This window comes from Eucyclogobius newberryi, unplaced genomic scaffold (genome assembly GCF_026437365.1).
Source record: "Eucyclogobius newberryi isolate DKJ021-1_F unplaced genomic scaffold, fEucNew1.0.hap1 SCAF_9, whole genome shotgun sequence".
NCBI classification, from domain to species: Eukaryota; Metazoa; Chordata; class Actinopteri; order Gobiiformes; family Gobiidae; genus Eucyclogobius; species Eucyclogobius newberryi.
This window is the reverse complement of record NW_027316532.1, coordinates 30709371-30732576: the sequence shown is the minus strand read 5'-3', so window position 1 is coordinate 30732576 and position 23206 is coordinate 30709371. Positions and strand designations below refer to the sequence as shown.

The following is a 23206-nucleotide window of genomic DNA, read 5'->3' as shown; positions in this document are numbered from 1 at the left end:
AATAAGTCAATTTTCTACCTTTTTAAAATAGCAGCCTGCCTTGTTACAGTGGCATTTCACCATCACAAGCAGTGGATTTTCATAATTTACATTACGTTTATGACCCAGAGTCTGAATTATATAGTTTTTTTTGAGCAGAGACAAAAAAAACAAAAAAAAAAACATAGTTATAAACTCGTAAATATGTATTTTACTTGTCCCCTTTGTAATCTATCCTAAAAATCTTGTAAGGGATTTTAATGAACAATTATATTCAGAGTAGAAATATTTCATAGTCTGTTTTGAACACACATTGAGAGAGTTCCCTTAAACCCAACCAAACCTGTACATTCACACAGATGACCTACTGTGTGACCTGAGAGGCGTGATAAAAATAAAGCTGCATGCTCAAACCTGATTGGCCGGTGAGCTGATGCAAGGAGGGATAATTTGGATTGACACTGATCTGCCTTCAGAGTGACACAAACACACACTTCATTAAAAGCCGGACGAACTGAAGAATCATCTTCTATCCACCCGCAGAGAGAGAAGAGGTAAGGACCGACTTTTTTTGTCCAATAATGGCGTGTATAGACTAAATAGACATGTTTTATATGTTAAATTGTATTATCTTCTGTGTAAATGTGTGGATGCAATTCAGCAAAAGCACAGAATGCCTCTTGAAATGGAAAAACATAGCGCTCAGACAAATTCAAAGATCCTGTAACTCAGGAAAATGCATCTTTTGAAAACCTTGTGAAATGGCTACAACAGAATAATAGACGTGATGAAATATAGCTCTTATTATTAAACTAATTTATAATCAAATGAGCAGTTCTGACGCTGAACCTAAACCACCCTTGTCTTCCATAAGCGCGGTGGATAAATGGGTCACCTGCCTCAGACGACACACATCCAATTACTGCTGCTGCTGACCTGTCATGACTCCATTAACAACCATTTTAATTATTGACCCCTGTTGAATCTTTGTAATGGATCCCCAATTACACCTGGCATGATTTTCTTTTCTTTTTGTGCGCGTTGGTGCACGATCATTGTGTCGTTTTCAATTATGTCTGTTTCCTCTTGGCATTTAAGAGGAGCTTGGATCAAAAGGATTACATGAGCTAACAGGATCCATGGCAGGCTTTAGGGGGCCGCTGCGTGTTACGGGTCAATGTGCTGGTAAAGCTACTGAAATATCCTTTTTATGTGGTCCGTTTCAGGAGCCATGTCCAGACCCAGGCCCGTGGTGCTGAGCGGCCCGTCCGGAGCAGGGAAGAGCACCCTGATGAAGAGGCTGATGAAGGAGCACGAGGGCCTGTTTGGGTTTAGCGTCTCCCGTGAGTGTGCACTGGGGAAAACAAGAGCCTCTTTTATCAGGATAGAGTTTCTTCATTACTTGATACTGTTATGAATATTGTGGTTATTCAGTTATTTGTGAAAATGCATGAAAAAAACATCAACTTATTGATAAAAACTACGGCTGAATTAAACATCAATAAAGATTTCACCAGGTGCAGTCTGACCTCACAAACAGGCCTATATTATGTAATTTTAAATGTTTAAATGATGCATATACTGTCACGCCAATAATGATGTAATTGCGATTTACTGCAGCTGTATATTACATTCAAACACCTTATATTTCATTACAAACAGCAAGTACTTTCTTTTCCAGACACAACCAGAAACCCACGGCCAGGAGAGGAGAATGGCAAAGGTACATTTAATAGTTTCACCTAAAACTTTTGTAGCTTTTGGTAAGATGTTAGATCAACTGTTAAATGTGATGTTTGTGACCGCGCCTCGAATCTGTGCCACACTTTCCCTCGTGTGGCCTCGTCTAAACACGGACCAAACACTTCTTACTCCCAAGTGAACTGCACCAATGGTTTTGTGCTCTGTCCCACTTGATGGAGGGTTAAACCTATGTGTGCTTTCTCCGTAGGGCTGAACAATCTCCCTATGCTTCTTGGGGCTACATTACTGCCAGTAGCAGCCGTCATTTCCTCTGATGAACTAGAACACTCATTTTCGTGTCCGAATGAATCAGAAACCTCAGACACAGGTGACCGGAGCATTTAAAAGACGAGGGAAGGGGGTTACTTTCAGGATCCTGGCACGCCGCTTATTTTTAACGTGGTGAAAAACTATAAAAACAAAACAAAAACACAATCAGTCAGTTTACACTTTGGAGTAACAAGCTTTTGAAAATAGCCCCCAGTGATTCCGCAGTAGTTCCCTTCACTGTTCCCATTAGGATAAACCTTGTATTTCCAACTGGTGATTTTCTTTAACAACCATTTAATTAACATACATTGCATTAATACAGCCCCAACAACCTCCTTTAATATATATATATATATATATATATATATATATATATATATATATATTTCCTTAAGTAATGACAACACTAGACTGCAACAGCTTTGAACGCCTGAATCCAGTTGGAGCTGTACTAATGACTAATGTGTATCCTCAGCCCAGAGCCAAGTTTGTTTGTGTCAAACTTTAGCTTCAGAACTGTATGAATGAGTCGTCTTTAGATGTGAAGCTCCCAGAAAGGCCAACAGAGTAAAACTTCCATCCGTCACTATGTTGTGCTATGTATTATGACTTATGTAGTATGTACTATGTATTATGTGCTGTATGTATGTATGTGTGTATGTATGTATGTATGTGTGTATGTATGTATGTATGTGTGTATGTATGTATGTATGTATGTATGTATGTATGTACTGCATGTACTGTCTGTACTGTCTGTACTGTATGTACTGTATGTTTGTATGTATGTAAGTTTGTATGTTTGTATGTATGTATGTATGTATGTATGTATTATATGTATATATGTAAGTTTGTATGTATGTATGTATGTATTATATGTATGTATGTAAGTTTGTATGTATGATACAACATTTTAAGATGAAAAGGTTCTCTGCCTTTTGTTTGCGTTAATAACTGTGCATTACTCCCCTTCTGCCTTTAAATGTTACGTGTATTATTCAAGTCTGAAGTTTCTATCACTCTTGCACATTACAGACTACCACTATACAACACGGGAGGCCATGCAGCAAGGAATCAATAATGGGGACTTTATAGAAAATGCTGAATTTTCAGGCAACATGTATGGAACAAGGTAAATTGTTAATGAAATACTATTTTTATTTCAATTGTGGTCATAACCCGCAGCTGACTTGATGCAGTTCTGAGCAGCTGCTCAGTGTCTGCAGAAGCTAAGCTGAATAATAAAGTGCTTATGGCCCGGCCTCAGGGATCAGAGCCACACGTAATGGTCTGGTGACAGATGGAGCTTTAAACTCCCAGAGGTCAAAAAGAGCAGTGCTGTGGCTCAGCGACTTCTGTGTCATCTCTAATCTCCTCCACCATTCTCAAGAAACATGCACCTGAGTAGCAGTGTTGTGAACTGACTTATTACAATAAACTATCTTTTCTGGTCAGCTGAAACAAACTATGCCCTTAAAGACAGCTGAGCCACTGTTGCTGTGTTTTAACAAGTCTTATTTTTTGCTTTTCAGTAAAGCTTCAGTAGAAGATGTTCTTGCCAAGAACGTAATCTGCATCTTAGATGTGGATATCCAGGGAGTGAGAAGGATTAAAGAAACCGACCTGAACCCCATCTACATCTCTGTTCAGCCGCCGTCCATGGAAATCCTGGTAAGTGAATCCAACACTTAAAAGGCATTTAATGATTCTGTTTGAATAAGAGAATGGTTTGAGAGTCACTCTCACTCTCTCAGGAAAAGCGTCTGCGGGACAGGCAGACAGAGACAGAGGAAAGTCTACAGAAGCGGCTGGAGGCAGCGCGCATCGACATGGAGCTCAGTGAGTATCAGACTCAAGTGTTTGTGGCACTGTTTAGTAACTACAGACGTTCAAAAGCTTGTCTCCTGCAGGTAAAGAGGACGGACTGTTTGATGTGGTGATCCTCAATGATGACTTGGACAGAGCCTATGAAGAACTGAAAGACGTTCTCAGTGAGGTGAGACCCCTTAACCTCTTTAATAATTCAATTAAAATTCAATTTCAATTTATTTTTGTAACGCTGAAAATCACAACAGCGGTTGTCACGAGGGGCGACATAATAATGATATTATGTGAACACAATCTCAAAACCCTGTGTATTTCTTCAACAGGAAATCACAAAGGTCCAAAAGGCAAAGTGAATGAATCCTTCACTACTGAGAAGGATTTAAGCTTCAGATGCACAAACAAATGGAAAAACAATAACCCCAAAGAACAAAGTGTATTTGTGTTAGACTAGAACCTCTAATGGTCAGTACCACACCATATACAAAGGAATTAATAACTGTGGCATGAGTTCGCTTGGTCATATGAGTGAGTCACATGACTTTAAAAGGTCAGAGGTGGCTCACTTCCTCCTCCGGAGCCGGACTGTGCACATGGTGGTTTCTGGGTCCAGTTTACACAATAGTTTCTAAACTCCTTGTCAGACATGACCTTGTGTTTGAAAATAATATTAACTTGATTGTTTATACTTGACATGTATGAAATGTGTGTGAATAAAGAGAAAACATATGTAAAACAGTAAAACAAGTTATTTTCTAAATCTTTAATAATGATCTCATCTTTACTCTTTAACTCTTTCAACGCTTTATCTAAAGTAGAACATTTACTCACATTTTAAGAAAATAATGCACACATTACTGTAGATGTTTGAGTAAGAGGGACAAAACATCTTTTAACATTTTTAGTTAAGTAAAGCAAAGCAAAGCTGAACTACGTTATTGTCTTGATATGTTTTAACTAGACCAAATAAAATGCAAGGCACACAATTCACTAAACCCGAAAAAGACACTTTGGCTTAAGACACAATACCTCAACGCAACAGAGAAAGGCCACAAAGTGAAAATGGAGAAACATTTTGGCACAGCTGTGCACATCTTACTGGAAGAAGGGCCCCTGGAGTTTAGTGCGGACCTGGTCTCGTTTCTCCTCCTTCTGACTGAGGTAGGACTTCAGTTTATCGGTGGAGAAACACACTTTGGAGTGCCGGCCTTTGAGGATCCCACGATGAGCTCGGAGCCAGGGATTCTGTAGACACTCGGCTGCAGTAGGTCTGGCCCTACAACGGGAAAAAAGTACAAAAAAGAAAAGTGAACACAATTTATCTACATGTTCTGTACCAATAGTTCTCAACCTTGTTTCAGCTGTGAACATAAGCCTTTTGAGATTAATTTTATCCATCAGGCCTATTCAATTTACCATCTGATCCGGCCCATCTTCCAAATATGAAAAATATATTTTCTCTTGCTTTACTGGTTTAATCTGTTTTAAGACCGGGTACAGACCAGAATTTAATAATAGAACTAAACCAAGACAAAACTCGAACAAACCCAGAATTAAACTAGGTCCAAACCAAGAACAAACCAGGTCTAAAGCGGGATTAAAACCCGCCAGAAAACAAGAGAAAATATGATTTATGCTTAACAGCCCTGCGTCCAGGGTGTACCCCGCCTAAGGCCCAAAGTCACTGGGATAGGCTTCAGTCACCCGTGACCCCGAAAGGGAACAAGCGGTAGAAAATTAATGAATGAATGAACGCTTAACAGCTTAAAGCCTTTGGTATTTTATTTTTCACTCAAATATAATATAGCAGTGACATTTTGTGGGACTTCAAACTGCGTCAAATATGGCGCGTGTTATGCACATATGGCCCTCAGACATATTTATGTCAAATTCACACTGAACTTGGTGTTGTAAAAATCAAGAGGCATAATCATCTTGTAAGCCGCAGGTTGAGAACCACTTTTCTGCACTACAGTATACTTGCCAGGATTTGTGGTTCAAAGTGCTTTTCATGAAGTTCAGCGCCCCCTCTGACAAACCAGGGTAACAATGGCCAAACTGGATTTTTCCCTTCTTAATGTTTCTGTCCTGCTCCCAGCCAAGCTCTGCGTGAAACGGGCTGTCAGCGCTGAGCCTGGCGGGAAAGAAAGAAAGAAACGGCTTTACAAGTCTGTGAAGTGCATTCTCGTCAGTTATTGTACGTTCTTCTTACATTATGAACGACAGAACTCCAACGGCCCACATGTCGGTTTCAGGTCCAACTCCTTGACCTTCCAGAATTTCAGGCGCTTTAGGTAGAACAATATAAACTGACAATAACAAAACATATGTTACTACAGAGGAGACAGACAACGATATTTCTGGTGTGTTCTGTGAGTGAGAATGATATGAGAGGGAGAAAATGGACTTGGGTTTGTAACGTTTGTTAGATGATGCGCTATGATCAGCTGAGGAGGCGGCGGTTATGAGGTTATTCCACTCCATCTCTCCTTCTGTGTACCTTTGCCGCGGCAGTCTGTTGAAAGCCATGGGAAGTATATTAAATTAAATTAATGGCATATTAAAAAAAAAAGCCAGGGTAAGCTTTGAAATGAATCCCAAGCATTCATATTAACTTGGTTTCGTAGATACCTTTGCTGTCTGATAATCCGTGGATGTGCTCAACATGAACAGGCTGGCCCGGCGTGAAGGACAGAGCCGAACCAAAGTCCACGATCTTCAGGTGGTCGCAGTCGTCCACCATCATGTTGTCAGATTTCAGGTCCAGGTGAATGACGCGTCGTCCGTGAAGATAGTCCACTGCGCTGAGGATCTGAACCAGCAGCTCGGCCACGTGGGACTCTGAGTACAAGTCTCTGAAACACAGCAGCCGTTGTTGCTCAAACGCACTCATGATGTGGTACAAAGCTTTGGTGGTGAAAGTTAACAGAGCAATGCATTTATTATTTCAATCGTTTCATGGGACTTTTTGATAGAGAGGTCTGCAGCCAGTACACAGTAAAAGCTAGAATGGAGTAAGGTTGTCAAAGTATCAAAAATCACACAAATCGATGCTAATACGAATACTGAAATGAAATATTAATTTAAGCAAGTATTGATACAAAAATAAATACATAAACAGTACAAAGTTTGACCTTTCCTGAACAATTTTAATCAGAAATAGTACAAATGTTGAATTAAATGTAAGTATAGTGTTGAATATTACAGCCAATTGTCATTAAAAAGAGCTTTTATATTAACAGTATCGATTGTCAGGTATTTTCCTTAGATTTGAAATTGAGCTTGAAGCGTTTGTATTATTACGACACTAGCATGGAGCAGAGTTCAGATTTTGGACAAGATATTTCACTATTTCTGGGGCTAAATGGCAATAATTCAGGTTATATTTCAACAAAATACATTAAAAATCAAAATTGTAATAGATCGATAATGGATAAATAATCACAATACACTATTTTTGTTACATTGCCCTGCTTTAAATGTATTAGATGGATATATCCCCATCTTACACTCATCTTAAATGTAATGTTTTTATTTTATTTTTATTTTTTACATTACCCTGCAATTTCAACTCTTAAACCTCAGTCTTTACTACCTGGCAGCCAGACTGTACAGCAGCTCTTTCCCCGGACAGAACTCTTCCACCAGGACCAGGTATGTCGGCGTGAGAAAGGCCGTATGTAGCTGGATCAGGTTGTAGTGATGCAATCGTCTGAGAAGCTGGTATTCCCTCAGAACTAACAGCCTCTGCTCGGGTTTGTATGGAGTGATTTTAGCAGCAAACACCTGACTGGTCTCAACATCCCTGCAAACCGTGACGACGCTAAAACGACCCCTGGAAAACAAACAAATGAATGAAGATGAGATAAGTCACAGAAGGTTCAGGAGCAGGAGCACACAACAAACACGCCTCTTCCTGTCCCTTATTTATACCGCCCGGAACCTTGCTCTCCGGCTACTTGTTCATGAGCCTTTCTCGCCCTTCTTTTCTACTTTTATTCCTTCTATCTTTCAGGTTCGAGGGGAATTGAAGCCCGAGTGCAGAGCGCCTTCTCAGTAGCAAACCGCTCTTCTCTTCTAATATCACTTACGTTGAATATCACTTGTCTATCATTGTCTTTGTACATAATTCATATTTACTCTGTATTCTGAGGTTGTGGTCATTATTAGTGAATGTGAACTAATGAAATGCTTGAAGAGAGGAGTATACTTAGAAACAATTAAAGGTCATTTAAGTAGATTTTCTCAAATGTATTTTACAAACATCCTGTCAATGTGTCAATCAACACCACACAACAAATCAAATATTGACATTACTGATGTATTCAAAACATATGTATGCATATGTTCTGTGTTTGTGTTTGCTGTGTTCAGGAGGATAGCACCTGTTGTAAATATTTATAATAGTTTTACTTCCATTAAGTTGAAGTTTGTGAAGAGTTTGTGAAGTTCTGAAAAATAAAACTTTAAAATTACAGGAAGTTACGGGATCCTCTTTCTTTCTCATTGAAAACATGGAGACAGTTTACACTTAACTAACACACATTTGTGACCGTGTAAACGATCATTCAACAAAATAAAGCGGTCATATGGTGTTGTTTGTCAAATATTGTGTAATTTATATGGACTTGTTTACATTATGATTTACCTCTACCTATTTCATGTTTGCTTCTTATGTCCAATCAGGAAGTATATAATGATAAACTTACAAAAATGGCAAAAGTGGAAACAAATAGGCAAATGTTTAGTAAAATCGGAAATAAATAAATGTTTTAAACAATAAAAAAAGTGTCTTGTCTTGCTTGTCACATAGACCTAAACTGCAGCTTTTACACCTTCAAGTGTACATGGAAATAACAGTAATTAAAATGAAAAATGTAAAAGGTTACCGGTTGATTTCAGATAAGAAGTTGAAATTTCTGTGATTTATCTTCTGTCCTGAGCCCTTTGCCCCCAGCAGATCCGTACAAATGAGGGGAATGTGAGTCTCTGTTTGAACAATCAAGAAAAATGCCTCTTAAATCATTACAATTAATCAGTAAATGTAACATAGGTTTATTATCTCACCTTCAGGATGAGTTGACATTACAACAGGAACAGAGGCTTCGCTGAAGGGCCCTGCTCCTGCTTTAGTAACACAGCCCACTCTGAACACATACGACGCTCCTCGAGGTAAATCTGTGACCGTGTAGCAACAGTCGGTCTCTTCATCTGTAAGAACGGTCCACACACCTCCTGTAGACAAGAACAAAATATCAGCTGTTTAGTGTATTTGAAATAGACCTAGAAACATCTCATTCCATGCACTCACCATCTGAGCAGCACTGGATGCAGTAAGTGAATGTATCACTGTATTGCACTGGTTTCCATACCACCAAAACCCCACCTCTATCCAGCCGGACTACTTCTGGTTTGTTGGGACGCACTGGCAGGAAGAGAAGAGACAAATCAATCACAATGAAATTATAAGGTAGAAAAAGAACTGACAATATTGGATATTGTACCCTTTGGCTTTTTGAAGGCGGGTATTTTCAAAGAAGTCAACAGTTTTTTTCTTTTAGGGACCTCAAAACCATTTCCATGTTTTAATTCTGGGGAACTCGGGACAGATCCTTTGAAAACAGGCCCTAGATGGATTGCAAAAAGCCATTAAACTGCTGAGTGTTCTTATATGAAATAAGTATACATTGAAATACAAATAAATAAATACTACATACCTCCTTTGGTCACGTCTTCCTTTGACCTGGAGAAGAGCTTGGTCAAACTGGAGGCAGAAGCTCTCATCTTCTTCCTCAGTGACATTGTGGGCATGTCTGGCTTCATGATCTCTCCTAAAGTTGGGCCCAGACTCGTGTCATCCAGCTGAGAGTAGGAGTTTCCCGTCCAGGACTGTCTCCGGAAAATCTTAAAGAATCCCAGCTTTGGGGACTTTCCAGGTAGCGTCTGTACCTCTAAAGCAGGCGCAGAAGCATGTCTCTGGAGGCCTTGGCTGTTCTTTTTATCTTTGGCTCTGGGCGGCCTGCCCGGAGCTTGCAGTGAGGACAGACTGGGGCTCGGACTGGGCTGTGGGGTGGAGTTAAGACTTTGGTTTGAGCGGGAGCGGTTTCGAGGGGGAGCTTTGGGTTTAACGACACAATCCAGCTCTTGGAAGGAGCCAGCTGAGGATGACACTAAAGGTTCTGCTTGGTCGTCGTAGCCCTCATTTGCAGCAGATCGTGTCCGGAAGTGACGGAGATCCTCACAAGAGCCTAGTCTACTTGAAGAGTCTGAACCGTGTTCCATAACGAGAGATTCGGACAGTGAGCCCTGTGAGCTACAGAAGGTCTTATCTGTGAGCGTTTGGCCTAGTCTAGGGCTCGTCTTCTCTTTGGCTAAAACAAAAGAGAATTCAGTAGTATTAGGATGTGACACTTTCACTGGAGCAAATGATCCTCGTATTTTCGGACTGGGAATTCCTAAAAACCTTTTCCCAACCTCTTCATCCTCAGATAAATTATCTTTTAAACTGTGAGAGCCCTCTTCTTCCTCCCCCAGTGTGCTGCGTTTAGGGGAGCTGGGCGATCGCCGAGAATAGTTTTCAAGAGAACGACTTCTTCTGTGTGGCGGGAGATTGGGGTGTGGGAATCCAACGCCGCTGTCAAATGAGCAGGATTTCTGCATCGCCGGCTGTATCGAGCCTCGCCTCTGTCCTCGGCTGGTCTCGGTCTCGTCCTCCACATATTCTATCAGCGGTTCATTCAAACGCCCGGAGAAGCTCCTCCTAAGCGGCTTGCGGCCTCTCTCTTGCTTTTTGGCGTGAAATTTGTCCCGTAAAGACATGTGCCGGGCAGACATGGGCGAGAGCTGTTGCGATGTAGTGTAAAAAGTGCTTCGGATGACGCTGCCCCGTGGAATTCGCCCCCTATCACTCCCCGACCCGTCATCTCCGTCAGATGCCGCTGATGGGGAGCTGTCTTTGCTGAACTTGCGCTCTCTTTGCGGTGTATGAAGCAAAGATACGTCTGATGATGCTGCTGACTGTCTGCTCATACTCCGCTCTATCAAACTCCGGCCTCCCATGATTTCCGAATCCGCCTCCTCTCCAAGCGTCAACTCCTCTTCCTCCTCCAGATGCACTCTGCTGAAAGGTTTGGGTATCTGTGATCTCTCCGCTATTGGATCATAGTCTTCCTCAGTCTCATCCTCTTCCTCGGTTGGGCTGTTGCGCTGGAAGAAATCCCAGGAGTCGGCCTCGTCGTACTCAGAGGAGGAGCTGCTGCGTGAGGTGCTGCTGTCCTGGGGCTCTCGGGGCACCGTGACCGCAGTCTGCCGCAGAGGAGCGTCTAACAGCTCCGGGATGGGCCTCAGCGTGAGCACCGAGCCAACACAGGTCAATGAGCGCTGGGAGGAAACACAAGACATTACTGCTTATAGCTTTATTTCTGACGGGAAAGATTTGAATATTAAATGGCACTGAAGACGTATGGACATAAAACACCAACAATGGAAATATGGAAATGGTGGCTGGAATGTATTTTTGCTGTAACAAAAAAAAAAAATCAATAATAAAGAAATAGATGACAGGGACTAAACCAACTGTCAGGGTCTGGACAGAAATGACTGTACCTGGCCATAGATGGATTGCAAAAAGCCATTAAATTGCTGACTGTTCTTATATGAAATATGTATACATTGAAATACAAATATATAAATAAATAAATAAATAAATAAATACTACATACCTTCTTTACTCACGACATTTGCACCTGACTATGGACATATTTACCAGACAGTGGGACAGATGGAACTATTACATAGGGAGACATTTGTCTATATGTTTATTCTCTGGGTTACTGTCTTTTCGTCCTCTGGTCTTGTTCTGTTTGTTCAGTTTCTTTTTTTTTAATAATATAATGAAGAGTGGGGAGAGACATTCACTAAAGGTCTGGAGCCAGGAATCATATCCACAGCATTGAGGCTGATAAACCTTCGTGCTTTCACGCAGCAAAAAAAGTATTTATGTATTTATCAACAAGTATTTGCGTGCTTCCCAGTAGTCGAGGTCTGAGCAGCAGCACGTGTCATTAATCTTTATTAACTTTGTGTATTTTGAGTTGATTGTATCTTATGTGTCACGCGTTTTATTGCACTTTTCTGTACTGCACCTTGTATAGGCTCAGCAGCGTGAGATTGATTCCTGGCCCCGACAAATTAATGAATGTCCTCTCTGCTCTCAACCCTATTTCAGACTACACTCTCCCCTCTAATAAAGGTAAATAGGCCGGGAAAATCCGTTCACAACCATATAGTGTAACATGTTGTAATATAAAATATAATATTTATTTCCAGACACTCACTTGCCACTTCCTTTTTGCCAGAAAGACTTTCAAGGTTCTTGAGTTGATTTCATCGGTATCTTCACCTGCATGGTCGTCCTGTTACATAAACAAGTATAGTACAAGTATATATGGAGTTAGACATGTGACACAAGTGCAGAAAAAATACATAAACAGTGTGTATTATTATTATTATTATCTTACTTGAAACCACTCATGACTCAAGCACTCAAAGACAGACGGCCGTTTGCTGTGGCGAAGACAAATCACAAGAAAATCATTACAGGATAAACAGAAAATAAAATTGTGATATCTAATGAATGACACGTTGATGTTTTTTCCTACTCAGGGTCGGACTGAAGGACAATGTGAAGAAAGTGCTGGGCTTCTGGACTTCTGAGCAACAAATCCGGGGCGTCCCAGTTAAGGGTGCCCTCCCCCACTCTCAGCAGGGTGGATCGGTCAGACTCCCCATCGAAAGGGCAGCGGCACACCAGGCTTTCACCAAAAAATATATAATTAATCACAAATTCTTAGCACAGGTCAAAAATGTGAATGGTGAATGATGGATACGTACCACAGAAATGCAATCACACCCACAGCCCTAACATAGAGCAGCATTCATTAGTGCTCAAATAATGATGTTCCCTTTAAACTACGACGGTAATACAAGATAATATAAAACATACCAAATGTCTGTGGCCACACTGACGGGTTCTTGGTGAATGATCTCGGGAGCAACAAACTCCGGTGTCCCGTGCATACTGTAGAGATGTCGGGATGTGTCTATTTCCTGACAGAAGCCAAAGTCACAGATCTTGATCTCATCTCTTGGAGGATACACCATTAGAATATTCTCAGGCTGATCATGGAAAAAAAGGACATATTTTAAATGTAGAAACAATGTGGAAAAATACAGTACAACCAAAGCTTACCTTGATGTCCAGATGCAAGATGTTCATGCTGTGAAGGTGGCCAATCCCTTCAAGGATTTGTTGAATAAAGGACTGAACCTGAAACAGATTAGGTGTCAACAGACTTGCCTCATATTTGGTGAATTATTTGTGAGCTGTACCTCTTTCTCTGCAATGGTTCCTTTCATACACAAATGGTCAATGAGTCCGTGAGAGCAACACCTGCCGTTAAATGGGGGAACAATTATTGATATGAGTTGGAAAATAAAGGGATCATTATTATCAGAGGAAATAAAAAACGCACATTTCGGTTATTAGCACCAGAGTGCGTCTCGTGCAGAAGAAGTCCAGCAGACAGGCCACTCTGGGATGAGCCAATCGAGACAGCAGGTCCCTCTCCTGGAACGCCCTTGTACGAGTGCTGTTTTTCAGCGGTAAGAACTTAGCAGCAAATACCTCCCCTGTTCTTCTGTGAATAACACGCTTCACAACACCAAAGGTTCCCCTATCGCATTGAAAAAAAACTCTTATAGTAGAGGTTTTAATCACACTTGTCCTGGTTTGAGTCCAGTTTAGTCATGTTATCGACTGGTTCTGTTTTAGTCCAGTTTGGTTCTGGGTTTTGTCCCAGTTGAACACACTTAATATATTTTAGTGATGATCATCTGACCTTCCAATTTCCTCATGAACATCGTAGACAGAGAAGAGCTTTCTTCTCCTCCCCAGCTCCACTTCTCTCTCCTGAGACTCCAGCAGACCTAAAGGAATGTGGCAATGGTTCAGTGTAGCACCTAATCCCAACCTAGTGACCTGTCATTTTCTAATCAATATGAATGACTCACCTTCGACCACTGTGAGCTCGGCCTGACATAAGACCTGACCAGACTCATTGTAGGCAAAACATGTGTATATTCCACTGTCCTCTCCCTCAGGACACACTATAGTCAGAGAGCAGCGTGCGCCATGTTGGACTATTTCTACATTATCATCAGCCAGAAGCTCATCTTCATCCTTCATTAAGGGGTGAATAGCATATGATACATTAACTATAGTCTAAAACTGTTCTTTTGCACTTCAAGAGCGTACCTTATACCACTTAATGCTCGGCCCAGGTCTTCCTGTGATGATGGCAGTAAATGTGGCAGTTTGACCAGGCTCAACAGACAGATCCTCGATAGGAACTTGAACACATGGTGGAGCTGAACAGAAACAGAATATGTGAAACTAATGCCCACCTGGAAATATGTTGTCAAAAATAAAATGACACTTCACCATCAGTGATTTCCTGCATGGGCTCTGGAACATATATCTCTTCCTCAATCTCTTCAAGATAATACAAGGGCTGTTCTGCTCTTTGATCCATTGATGCTGCTGTAGAAACAAGCTCTGCAGGGCTTCTTCTAGAGCGATAAACACATTATTAGTGAAGTCATTTAACATGTACACTGTTAGAAAATAAAACTCACTGAGTTGATTCAGATGGAACAAACATCTTTGCAACAGAAGTAGGGGCAAAATCTGTCTGTAACCATTTGTTAACAAAGGCAGCAGACCAGCCCTCTGAGTCAGCATCTATGGAAGGAAATTCAGATGGATCAAAACACATGTATTTTACATGATTTCAACTGATGTTAATGGTTGATTCATTGATGCTGTACATTACCTGAAGTCTCCAAACACAGTTTTATGTCTTACCTGAGCAGGACATTTAAAGAAACCACAACAACAGGAAGTGGAACAGTACATGACCATCTTGTTTTCGGAGTGAAGAGTTAGCTGGACATGCGTTGAGAAGAAAGAGTGGATGTGGAGTGGTTACTTGTTAACAGTGGAAATGACTTACATTACATGGTCCATGATAGGTGCTTCCTGCTTTCAGGGGGAAAGATGGACAACATGAAGTTTACAGTGGAAAATGAAAAGGAAAAATTACATGTAATAAAAAGGAATAAACCATGTCAATACCTCTGCATAGATTACATTTCAGATAAATTATGCAGTACTTAATCTTATCAATAATATATTTGGACATTCAGATTCCAAGACATGATTACACTGGCAAAATAAGTACCAGTAAAAAAAGAATATATCTTTGAATTGAGACACTTGAACACAGACAGATGATCCAGAATGTGGGTCCATTAACTACAGTGCACCAAACATATGCACCACTGCACAACATTGAAACAAATAGAATCCAAATGATTTAGAAATGAATGTAAACATGTCATGGATGGTGCTAACAAGTGGAGAAGGTGATTATGATGTAAATGTCATGAATGTTGGTTCCAATAATCTGAAATATTAATGGTTATGCATTTTTAGTGAATAGATGATGTTTTACTATATGTTGACCAATGGAATCTGCGTAACCTAGCGACATAATTAACCCTGTGAAGAGAGTTTTTACCTTCAGTATTTCTAATAGCCCTACCTTTAGCAGGTAAATCCTTTGGCTCGTTGTCAACATCTGTCAGCGGTACATAAGCAGGACACAGACCGGCCTTGCACTTAACACAGCCAAACTCATTTGTAAGCTAAATAATTACAAAAAATATAATTACATGAGTTAGAAATGGACATTCGTAGTATAATTCGATATAAATATACACGGACCTCACACTCATACTGTCCAATATCAGACTCTGTTGCGTTGAGAATAGTCAGAGACAAGATGCCACTTCGAGTGTCATTCAGGATCAAGTATTTCTGCTGATCATTTAATTCACTGCCATTTTTTAACCACCTGCCAATTGAGAAAAATAATGAATTGAACAAACAAGTGCATCAGTCTTGTTTAAGCACTGGTGTTTACCTGACTCGTGGTAAAGGCAGAGAGAGCGTTGAACATGTGAACAAGATGTTTTCACCTTCTACAAGGCAAATGTTTTCCAACCAACTCACAAATCTTGGTGGGGCTGAAGAAACAAAACAGATCATTTGACATACAGACACAAACACACACATGTTTCTTTATGTTGTTTGTCATAAATATGGACACACCTTGAACAACAACTTTAGCCAGAGAACCAGCACTGCCCAGAGAGTTGGTAGCATAGCAAATATACTGTCCCGAGTCCTCAGGAGTGAGACTGTCCAAAATAAGACTACAAATGCCTGTCCGGTCTGCAGTCACAATGTGGTGGGGGTCATCCTCCAAAGACAAACCATCTGCAAAGCAATAGTTCATGCAGTGTTAGGTATTATCATGTTAGAATAAAGAAAGAGTTTAACACTCTAAATATTGGAAATGCCTTTGAGCCAGCTGATGTCTGGTTTTGGACATCCTGTGATTTTGCAGGACAGTTTGATCGTTTGTCCAATTTTAGTTGTGCAGTCCGACAACAAGGACTCAAACACAGGTGGACCTGGGAACACATTTAAGACTATTTTCAATACAAATGGTTGGTTAGAGTGTTATATTACAGTAAATACTCTTAAACTCACAGTTTGTTGACACACTAGAGCTCTGCTGCAGCTCCTTCAGGTCCTTGAGCCATGAGAACTTGACCAGAGCAGAACGACACTGAAGGGTGTATTTCCTCATTGAGCCTCTGTGCTCATGCCAAAGACCCCAAGACCTGTCATCCCCTCCCACTGACTCCTTTATCTCTACATCATTTAACTAAAACAAAATAAAACACTCATATGACTACATCGTCATTTATCTAATATTCTTGGTGAATGTTGAATAAAAACAAACCTTCATTTTGTTCTTGAACATATAAGTGTCCGTATTCAAGCTTGTGTCTTTTTTCACTTTGCACATAACAATACATTCCCTGAAGAGGAAAACCTGTCTCTGGTGCCCTCTAGTGGGAGATTTCATTTCTGGAGTTTCTTCCCAGACTGTGACGACTCCCTAGACAGGAAAACCCTTGCTCATTACTGTTTGTAAGTAAAAACCTGTTGTAAGTGTCATGTCTGTGTGTATGTACCTGTCTCAGTGGCTCTCCCAGTGCAGTGAGAGGAGCAGGGTAATTCTCAATGAGTGAGACCTGGTGCAAATTGTCAGACCTCCAAGGCAAGCAGGAAACACTAGAGAAAGCATCTTCTATCAGACAGCAACTTTGGCCACTCTTTGCTTTGTTCTTGATCAACTCCTGTAAACATTAACATATTCTGATATCCATCATGTTCAAATGTTGTTCCTAAATAACTGCATAATGTGCAAATATAAACCTTTAATAAAGCTTGGTACGTGTGGATTCTCTCTACTGGTCTCTGAAGGAAAGTTATGACATCCATAATGGGAGTTTCCCTATGCTTACTTACTGGTAACTCCTTATTATCAAAAATACATGAAATAATATATCACAGACTAACAAATCACTAGAATGATTATTGTTGAATAAATATGTCCTACTTTGAAATATTGTTGTATAGCCTTATCTGTGAGACATGTCTCTGCTTGTGCTTGTCCCGCGATGTACTGAAGATACTTCTCAAAGTCGTCTGAGTGTTGGATAAGAACCATGGCAACATCATCATCAGTGACACACTTACTCAAACCAGGAAGAATAGTTCTAGTAAAAAACAAAACAAGTAAAGAAAAAAGTCACGTTTTTCAGAAGTTATAGCCTAAAGGGCTTAGTTATCCCATAGTAGTTTGTAATGCAAGGTTTACCGTTCATGAAGACAAACTATGTCCCTGATGTTCCTGAAGATGATTTCTTTCTGGGTGAGGACATTAGAGGGAATATGTCGACTGGAGTCAATATAATTTAACTGATGCAAAGTGAACATCCTCATCTCTTTTACAAACTCCTCTTCTCCATCAACCATGCCTTGAATAAGTTGACTGAGTAAAAATAAAAAAGTATAAAAATGTTTATATAGAATGTGTTTAGATTTGTTCTTTATCATTACAACAAACCTTGAAGCTTTTCTGTACTCTTCTCCCGTTGAGTCAATTCCATCCAGATCATCCTGTGAAGGTCTCATTTGAGGGAAGGTTTCCTGCAGAATAATATATAATGACAATACATGAGATCAGTTACAACAATGAACACGTGGAATCTCACCTTCCGTTTCTTCTCCAGATATGCAGGACAGACCCATCCCTGCCGAGCAGGGTTTGTTTTGGTTGGTTTGGTCCGAATCAACCATTTGTCCGGATGGACTGAGTCCAAGACTTCAACATATTGTCCCTCTTTCAAAATAAAACTGTCTTTATTTCCATTGTTAGGAGTGCAGTCAGCTCGAGCCACATAAATGTCAAATGTCTGTGACAGAAACATAAAAGATTGTTATTATATTACATTATTATTATACAAGATTCCTTTTCACTTGAGTCAAAATGTTAATGGTGAAATTGAAAATAAAATAAAATACTGTGCACCTCTTTAGTGTCCTCTTCTCCCTCTGAGTCTGACCTGGACACAGTGGTTGTCTGAGGTGTGTGAGTGCGATGGTGCTTGGGAGAAGGGGCCCTCAATTTGCCTTCAACTTCTACAATCAAAACATTTCAATAATATTAGTATATACAGACATAAGATGTACGGAAAATATGAAAATTGCCCACCTTTGACTTTCAGCTGCTGTTTTGACGGTTGTGCTGCTTTTTCTTGAATAGTTTGTGGAGTTTTCTGTTCTACATGCTGTGATTTTACATCCCTGTTCAAATAGAACAATTATTGTTCAACTTGTTAAAGCTGGCCAATATACTATATGTCTCACCTTGATTTGAAAGCTATTGTTTCAGCAGGTTCCAATACATCTGGTGCAGTCTCATAGTCAGAAGGACTTGACACTGTTGAAAATCAAAAAGGTAAATAAAAGACAAATCTAAAGCGTTTGAAAATTATGATAATGCAACTGACTTGAGCTGGCACTTAAAACAGTCGACCCTCTCCGCTCCTGCAGACTCCTCTGTGCATCTTGCTCTGTTAGATTGTAGGCCTCCCACAAAGACACTTCCACACTTTCTACATAGTTATCTGGCTCTGTTACTTGAGGCTGAAATGTACTTTGTGTCTCTGGTTTTGAGGCAGGTTGCAGCGGAGCGATGGCGGCGAGTGGCGGGTGTATCGGCCTTTGAGCCACTGCCTGGACGGGGTGTGCAACTGTGAGATTTCCATTGAAAGAAGTCATGCCAAACTTATTCACAGCTTCACAAGTGTAGATACCACTGTCTTTGGTAGAGACATCGTTGATTATCAAAGTGGATTCTCCATTCTGTCTTGTCTTGAAGAAGCATCTTTTCTCACTTGTGATCAGCTGACTATCCTTCAGCCAGCGCACTGTGGTAGCTTTTCCTTCGATGGCACAGACAAGAGTCACTGTACCACCAGCCTCTACGGTCTGATTCTTGAACACGTCTTTAAAAACGGGTCGCATCTCTTTTCTAGTTTTGAAGCCTTTAAATGCTGCTTGGATCTTGACGGCGGCATCTTGCATTTCAGGTTCATCTTCAACGCTGAGGTCAAGTGGGGCATTCGACGGCTGGTTCGTCTGTTGCCCCGTGGCAGGGGTTAGGACCGCGCCAACAGCAGAGACATCAGTAACGTTGCCTTCAACAGGAAGTTCAGTCAAAGCCTCCGAGAAGGTTTCATCTTCAGAAATATAGAGAAGAGGGATTTCGTCATCCGTTTTTGCTGCTGCTTGTCCATTGTCTCTTTTCATGGGCTCAACCGCCGCCCTTCTCTCGCCCCAAACACTTTCATTTTCTTTCCTCATTGGTTCTGCATGTGCTCTGACTTCAACTTCAGCTGTTCTTTTCAAATCATGTCGAACAACTAGCTCTTGTCTTGTCGCTTCACCTGCCACGTTTCTGTTTGGTTCAGCAATAACTTCTCTCCCTGACTCAACAACCCTTTTAATTTCCTCGATCAGATTGGCCTCTTTTCTCATTGGTTTTGCAGGAACATCAATCTTTTCTCCTTGTACCGATTCATTCCTGATCGGGTTTGCGGGCTGTTTGGCCGCAGGTTTGGGCGCAGGTTTGGTTTGTGGTTCTGGGAGACGCACCAGCGGTTTCTTCTCCGTTACCTCTACGACCAATTGCTGTTTATTCTCAAGTTGTTCTTCCATTTCAACCTTGAGTGGTCTGACTGGTTGTATAACAGGTAGCTCAACTTTTACCATTCCAGTCATTTGTTCATCTTGGTCCGTCTCCGTGTCCCTTGACGATTGTCTGTCAATGCTCCTTGATTTACTTCTTGACCTTTTGGGCGGCTTTGGAGGGACCTCCGTTTCTTTTCTAATCTCTCTAACGGTTTGTTCTAGTAATGGCTTGTTGGGTTTTACAATATTCTCCATTTGATTTGTGGATACCTTCCCATCGACTTCCTCTTTACGTCTTGTATCACTGTCCATAGCTGTAATTTGTTTTATTTGTTGAATAATCACGTCAGTCCCTTTTCCAGCAAGTTTCTCTGGAGCTGTTGGCTTTTCTTTTGATCTTGCAGGGGGTTTGACAACATCTTTCTCATTCTTGTCTACATTTTGTTGTAATAGCTTTGTAACCACCTCCTCTTCTCCTTCTCTTTTCGCAGCAGGTTTGCTTGTTACATCTGCATGGATTATAGACTCTTCTTGGCGTTTCATGATTTGTGACACTCCCCTTCCTCTTTCTGGAGATACAAATGGCTCTTTCTTTGTTTCAGCCATGATTTCTTCTTGTTTTGCATTATCATCGATAATAACACCTTTATCCATATAATTTTCTTGTTGTTTGCCCGTCACATAAATGGCGTCTTCTGTGGTTGTAGATCTTGCAGCTTCTATGTTTCCTTGAGCTTGCAATGCACTCACCATTTCACCTTGTTTCTCGTCCCGATATTTTACAGGGGTAATATTTGTGACTGTTTCTGGAACAATAATTGGCAGGATAGTCTTTTGTTCTTCATTGTTTTGTTGTGGTTGTGTTTTCGTAGGTGGTTTTATGTCAAAGACTTGCTCTACATCTTTTTCTGATGGTGTCATAGAAGCCCGTCTTGTCCTCTTTTTGGGTTCAGGAGGAACAGGTTTGGCTTGCGCTGAAAGGTTCTTGTCATCTGGAGTTGGAGCTGTCAGCTTTGGCGGAGGCTGTATTTTGGGAATTTCAGCTATTGGTGCTGTAGGTTTAGCTGCAAGAAGACAATGTTGATGTTTTATTGCCTGGATCCAAACATCATTATTATTTTTTTTAATAATTGAAATCATTGAACATACCTTGTATTTTTACATTTGCTGTTGTTGTTGCACTTCCTGCTTGACATGTATAACTGCCACTGTCTTCAGGTTTAACGTCCCTGATGTTAAGCTCCATATAACAGCCTGTTTGTTTTATTTCATACTTGCTATCAGCTCTCAGTTGAGTCTTGTTCTTTTTCCATTGCACAAGTCCAGGCTTTGACAGTTCACATGACAAGGACACTGTACCTTCCTGTTCAACGTCTACATGCTTCAAGTCTTTTTTGAAGAAAACTGGAACTTCTAACAAAACAATGTAAATGTTGCGTGATTAAACAATAATTTCATTAAAAACCAATAATGATGAAAGAAAAGGAATAATACCTTTCACTGCCACATTCGCTGTGGTCGCTACACTTCCAGCCTGGCAAGTATAGCTTCCTTTGTCCTCCAGATTCAGATCCTTGATGTTGAGTCGCACAATGCAGCCTTCTTGCTTCATTTCATATTTGCCACTGGCCCTCAGCACTTGTCTGTTCTTTATCCACTGGACTGATGCTCCGGGCTTTGAGAGCTCACAGAACAGAGAAACTGTACTTCCCTCCTCACCGTCAACATGTTGTAGTTTCTTGCTGAAGAATTGAGCAAGTTCTAAAAAAAAGAGGTAAACAATGTGTGATTTCTTTTGTACAAATTAAGGTCATTTCAAACATCATTAGTTCCTACCTTTAACTAATAGTGTTGCAGTGGTCTCAGCACTTCCTGCTTGACATGAGTAGCTGCCACTGTCCTCAGGTTTAAGATTTTTGATGAAAAGCTGGTGGTTGGAGCCGTTTTGTTTAATGTCATATTTTGTATTGGCCCTCAGAGGTTGCCTGTTCTTTTTCCATTGCACTGAAATTCCAGGTTTAGACAGCTCACAGGACAAAGAGGTATTACCGTCTTCTTCTGCCACCGCATCACTTAACTGTTCCTTAAAGATTAGTGGGAGCTCTGTGAAAACAAAATGGGAATCGACACAATATTTATTAAGAACACTGGGTTTTTGTAGTTTCAATAGAAGTCATTATTATACACACCTTTCACAGTAACAGTTGCCACAGTCTCAGCACTCCTTGTATGACATGTATAGCTACCACTGTCTTCAGGTTTTAAGTCTTTAATGAGAAGCTGGAGGAGACATCCGTCTTGTTTTATTTCATATTTCTTGTTTGCTCTGAGCGGTTGTTGATTCTTCTTCCATTGAACAGATAATACAGGCTTGGAGAGCTCACAGCACAAGGTGACATGACTTTCTTCTTCCGCTTTCACATTCTCCAGTCCTTTTTTGAAGAATACAGGTTTTTCTGAAATATAAAAAATATATAAATTGTGAATGACTAAGTATTTCAAAATTTAAGTTGGAATTAGTTTTAACTGAGATACCTTTTACTGACAGAACTGCAGTGGTCTCTGTTGTTCCTGCCTGACAAGTGTAGCTGTCACTGTCCTCAAGCTTTAGATCTTTTATATTGAGGAACAAAAGGCAGCCATCTTGTTTTATGTCATATTTCTTGTTGGCTCGCAGTGGTTGCTTGTTCTTCCTCCATTGGACTGGGACACCAGGTTTAGACAGCTCACAGAATAAAGATGCCGTTCCGTCTTCTTCTATTTCCACATTTTGCAAGACTTTCTTGAAGAAAGAGGGTTGCTCTGTAGTAAAATATTACAATGATTGTAAGAAAGTGATGCATACATATCTTTTGATTTGATTTAAAGGACAACTGAGAAATACCTTTTACTGCCACAGTAGCAGTAGTTTGTACATTTCCTGCTTCACATGTATAGCTGCCACTATCCTCCGGTTTAAGATCTTTAATGTGAAGTTGAAGGCAGCAACCGTTGTGTTTCATTTCATACTTTCTATTGGCCCGCAGTGGTTGCTGAGCCTTCTTCCACTGTGCAGAGACTCCAGCTTTAGACAGCGCACATGACAATATGGCAGTCGCTTCCTCCTCTGCAGTCACGTTTTGTAACAGGGCGCTAAAGAATGGTGGAAGCTCTAGGAAA

The 23206-nt window shown here is 40.6% G+C and overlaps 2 protein-coding genes across 3 annotated transcripts in view; one reads left to right on the top strand and one right to left on the bottom strand.

Annotated features, from left to right (window-relative positions):
- Positions 1-1028: 1028 nt before the first annotated feature.
- guk1b (guanylate kinase 1b) lies at positions 1029-4201 on the top strand. 2 transcript variants are annotated; one of them, XM_072438804.1, is made up of 8 exons: positions 1029-1322; positions 1661-1702; positions 1931-2050; positions 3025-3121; positions 3522-3660; positions 3744-3828; positions 3900-3985; positions 4140-4201. In XM_072438804.1, exons 1-8 carry the CDS (start codon positions 1190-1192, stop codon positions 4167-4169), a joined length of 732 nt encoding a protein of 243 aa, XP_072294905.1. In that variant the 5' UTR covers positions 1029-1189; the 3' UTR covers positions 4170-4201. The 2 variants fall into 2 exon arrangements, with proteins under 2 accessions (XP_072294905.1, XP_072294906.1); XM_072438805.1 differs by lacking the exon at positions 1931-2050 and having other exon boundaries at positions 1041-1322.
- Positions 4202-4560: 359 nt separating this feature from the next.
- Positions 4561-23206, bottom strand: part of obscna (obscurin, cytoskeletal calmodulin and titin-interacting RhoGEF a) — a 44659-nt gene continuing 26013 nt past the window's right edge. The window contains exons 40-86 of the mRNA XM_072438806.1: positions 22932-23198; positions 22583-22849; positions 22237-22503; positions 21884-22150; positions 21542-21808; positions 21197-21460; positions 18865-21111; positions 18722-18794; positions 18567-18658; positions 18384-18493; positions 18067-18267; positions 17919-18001; positions 17670-17843; positions 17409-17568; positions 17225-17326; positions 16981-17145; positions 16746-16904; positions 16490-16667; positions 16297-16410; positions 16046-16213; positions 15858-15960; positions 15659-15788; positions 15477-15579; positions 14509-14614; positions 14315-14442; positions 14129-14241; positions 13885-14053; positions 13713-13800; positions 13347-13547; positions 13204-13264; positions 13064-13141; positions 12818-12990; positions 12706-12732; positions 12474-12626; positions 12333-12378; positions 12150-12227; positions 9531-11193; positions 9318-9440; positions 9125-9238; positions 8881-9048; positions 8703-8802; positions 7409-7648; positions 6445-6668; positions 6314-6328; positions 6026-6122; positions 5798-5947; positions 4561-5089 (exon numbers count right to left, since the gene is read on the bottom strand). Of these exons, the coding sequence (XP_072294907.1) occupies positions 4909-5089; positions 5798-5947; positions 6026-6122; positions 6314-6328; positions 6445-6668; positions 7409-7648; positions 8703-8802; positions 8881-9048; positions 9125-9238; positions 9318-9440; positions 9531-11193; positions 12150-12227; positions 12333-12378; positions 12474-12626; positions 12706-12732; positions 12818-12990; positions 13064-13141; positions 13204-13264; positions 13347-13547; positions 13713-13800; positions 13885-14053; positions 14129-14241; positions 14315-14442; positions 14509-14614; positions 15477-15579; positions 15659-15788; positions 15858-15960; positions 16046-16213; positions 16297-16410; positions 16490-16667; positions 16746-16904; positions 16981-17145; positions 17225-17326; positions 17409-17568; positions 17670-17843; positions 17919-18001; positions 18067-18267; positions 18384-18493; positions 18567-18658; positions 18722-18794; positions 18865-21111; positions 21197-21460; positions 21542-21808; positions 21884-22150; positions 22237-22503; positions 22583-22849; positions 22932-23198 (10457 nt within the window). The 3' untranslated portion in view covers positions 4561-4908. The remainder of the gene's footprint in view (positions 5090-5797; positions 5948-6025; positions 6123-6313; positions 6329-6444; positions 6669-7408; positions 7649-8702; positions 8803-8880; positions 9049-9124; positions 9239-9317; positions 9441-9530; positions 11194-12149; positions 12228-12332; positions 12379-12473; positions 12627-12705; positions 12733-12817; positions 12991-13063; positions 13142-13203; positions 13265-13346; positions 13548-13712; positions 13801-13884; positions 14054-14128; positions 14242-14314; positions 14443-14508; positions 14615-15476; positions 15580-15658; positions 15789-15857; positions 15961-16045; positions 16214-16296; positions 16411-16489; positions 16668-16745; positions 16905-16980; positions 17146-17224; positions 17327-17408; positions 17569-17669; positions 17844-17918; positions 18002-18066; positions 18268-18383; positions 18494-18566; positions 18659-18721; positions 18795-18864; positions 21112-21196; positions 21461-21541; positions 21809-21883; positions 22151-22236; positions 22504-22582; positions 22850-22931; positions 23199-23206) is intronic.

Coding starts and splice junctions, on each gene's coding strand:
- guk1b (XM_072438804.1), top strand. CDS start 1,190: ATGTGGTCCGTTTCAGGAGCCATGTCCAGACCCAGGCCCGTGGTGCTG. Junction 1,323..1,660: donor GTTTGGGTTTAGCGTCTCCC/GTGAGTGTGCAC, acceptor TTTCTTTTCCAG/ACACAACCAGAAACCCACGG. Junction 1,703..1,930: donor AGGAGAGGAGAATGGCAAAG/GTACATTTAATA, acceptor CTTTCTCCGTAG/GGCTGAACAATCTCCCTATG.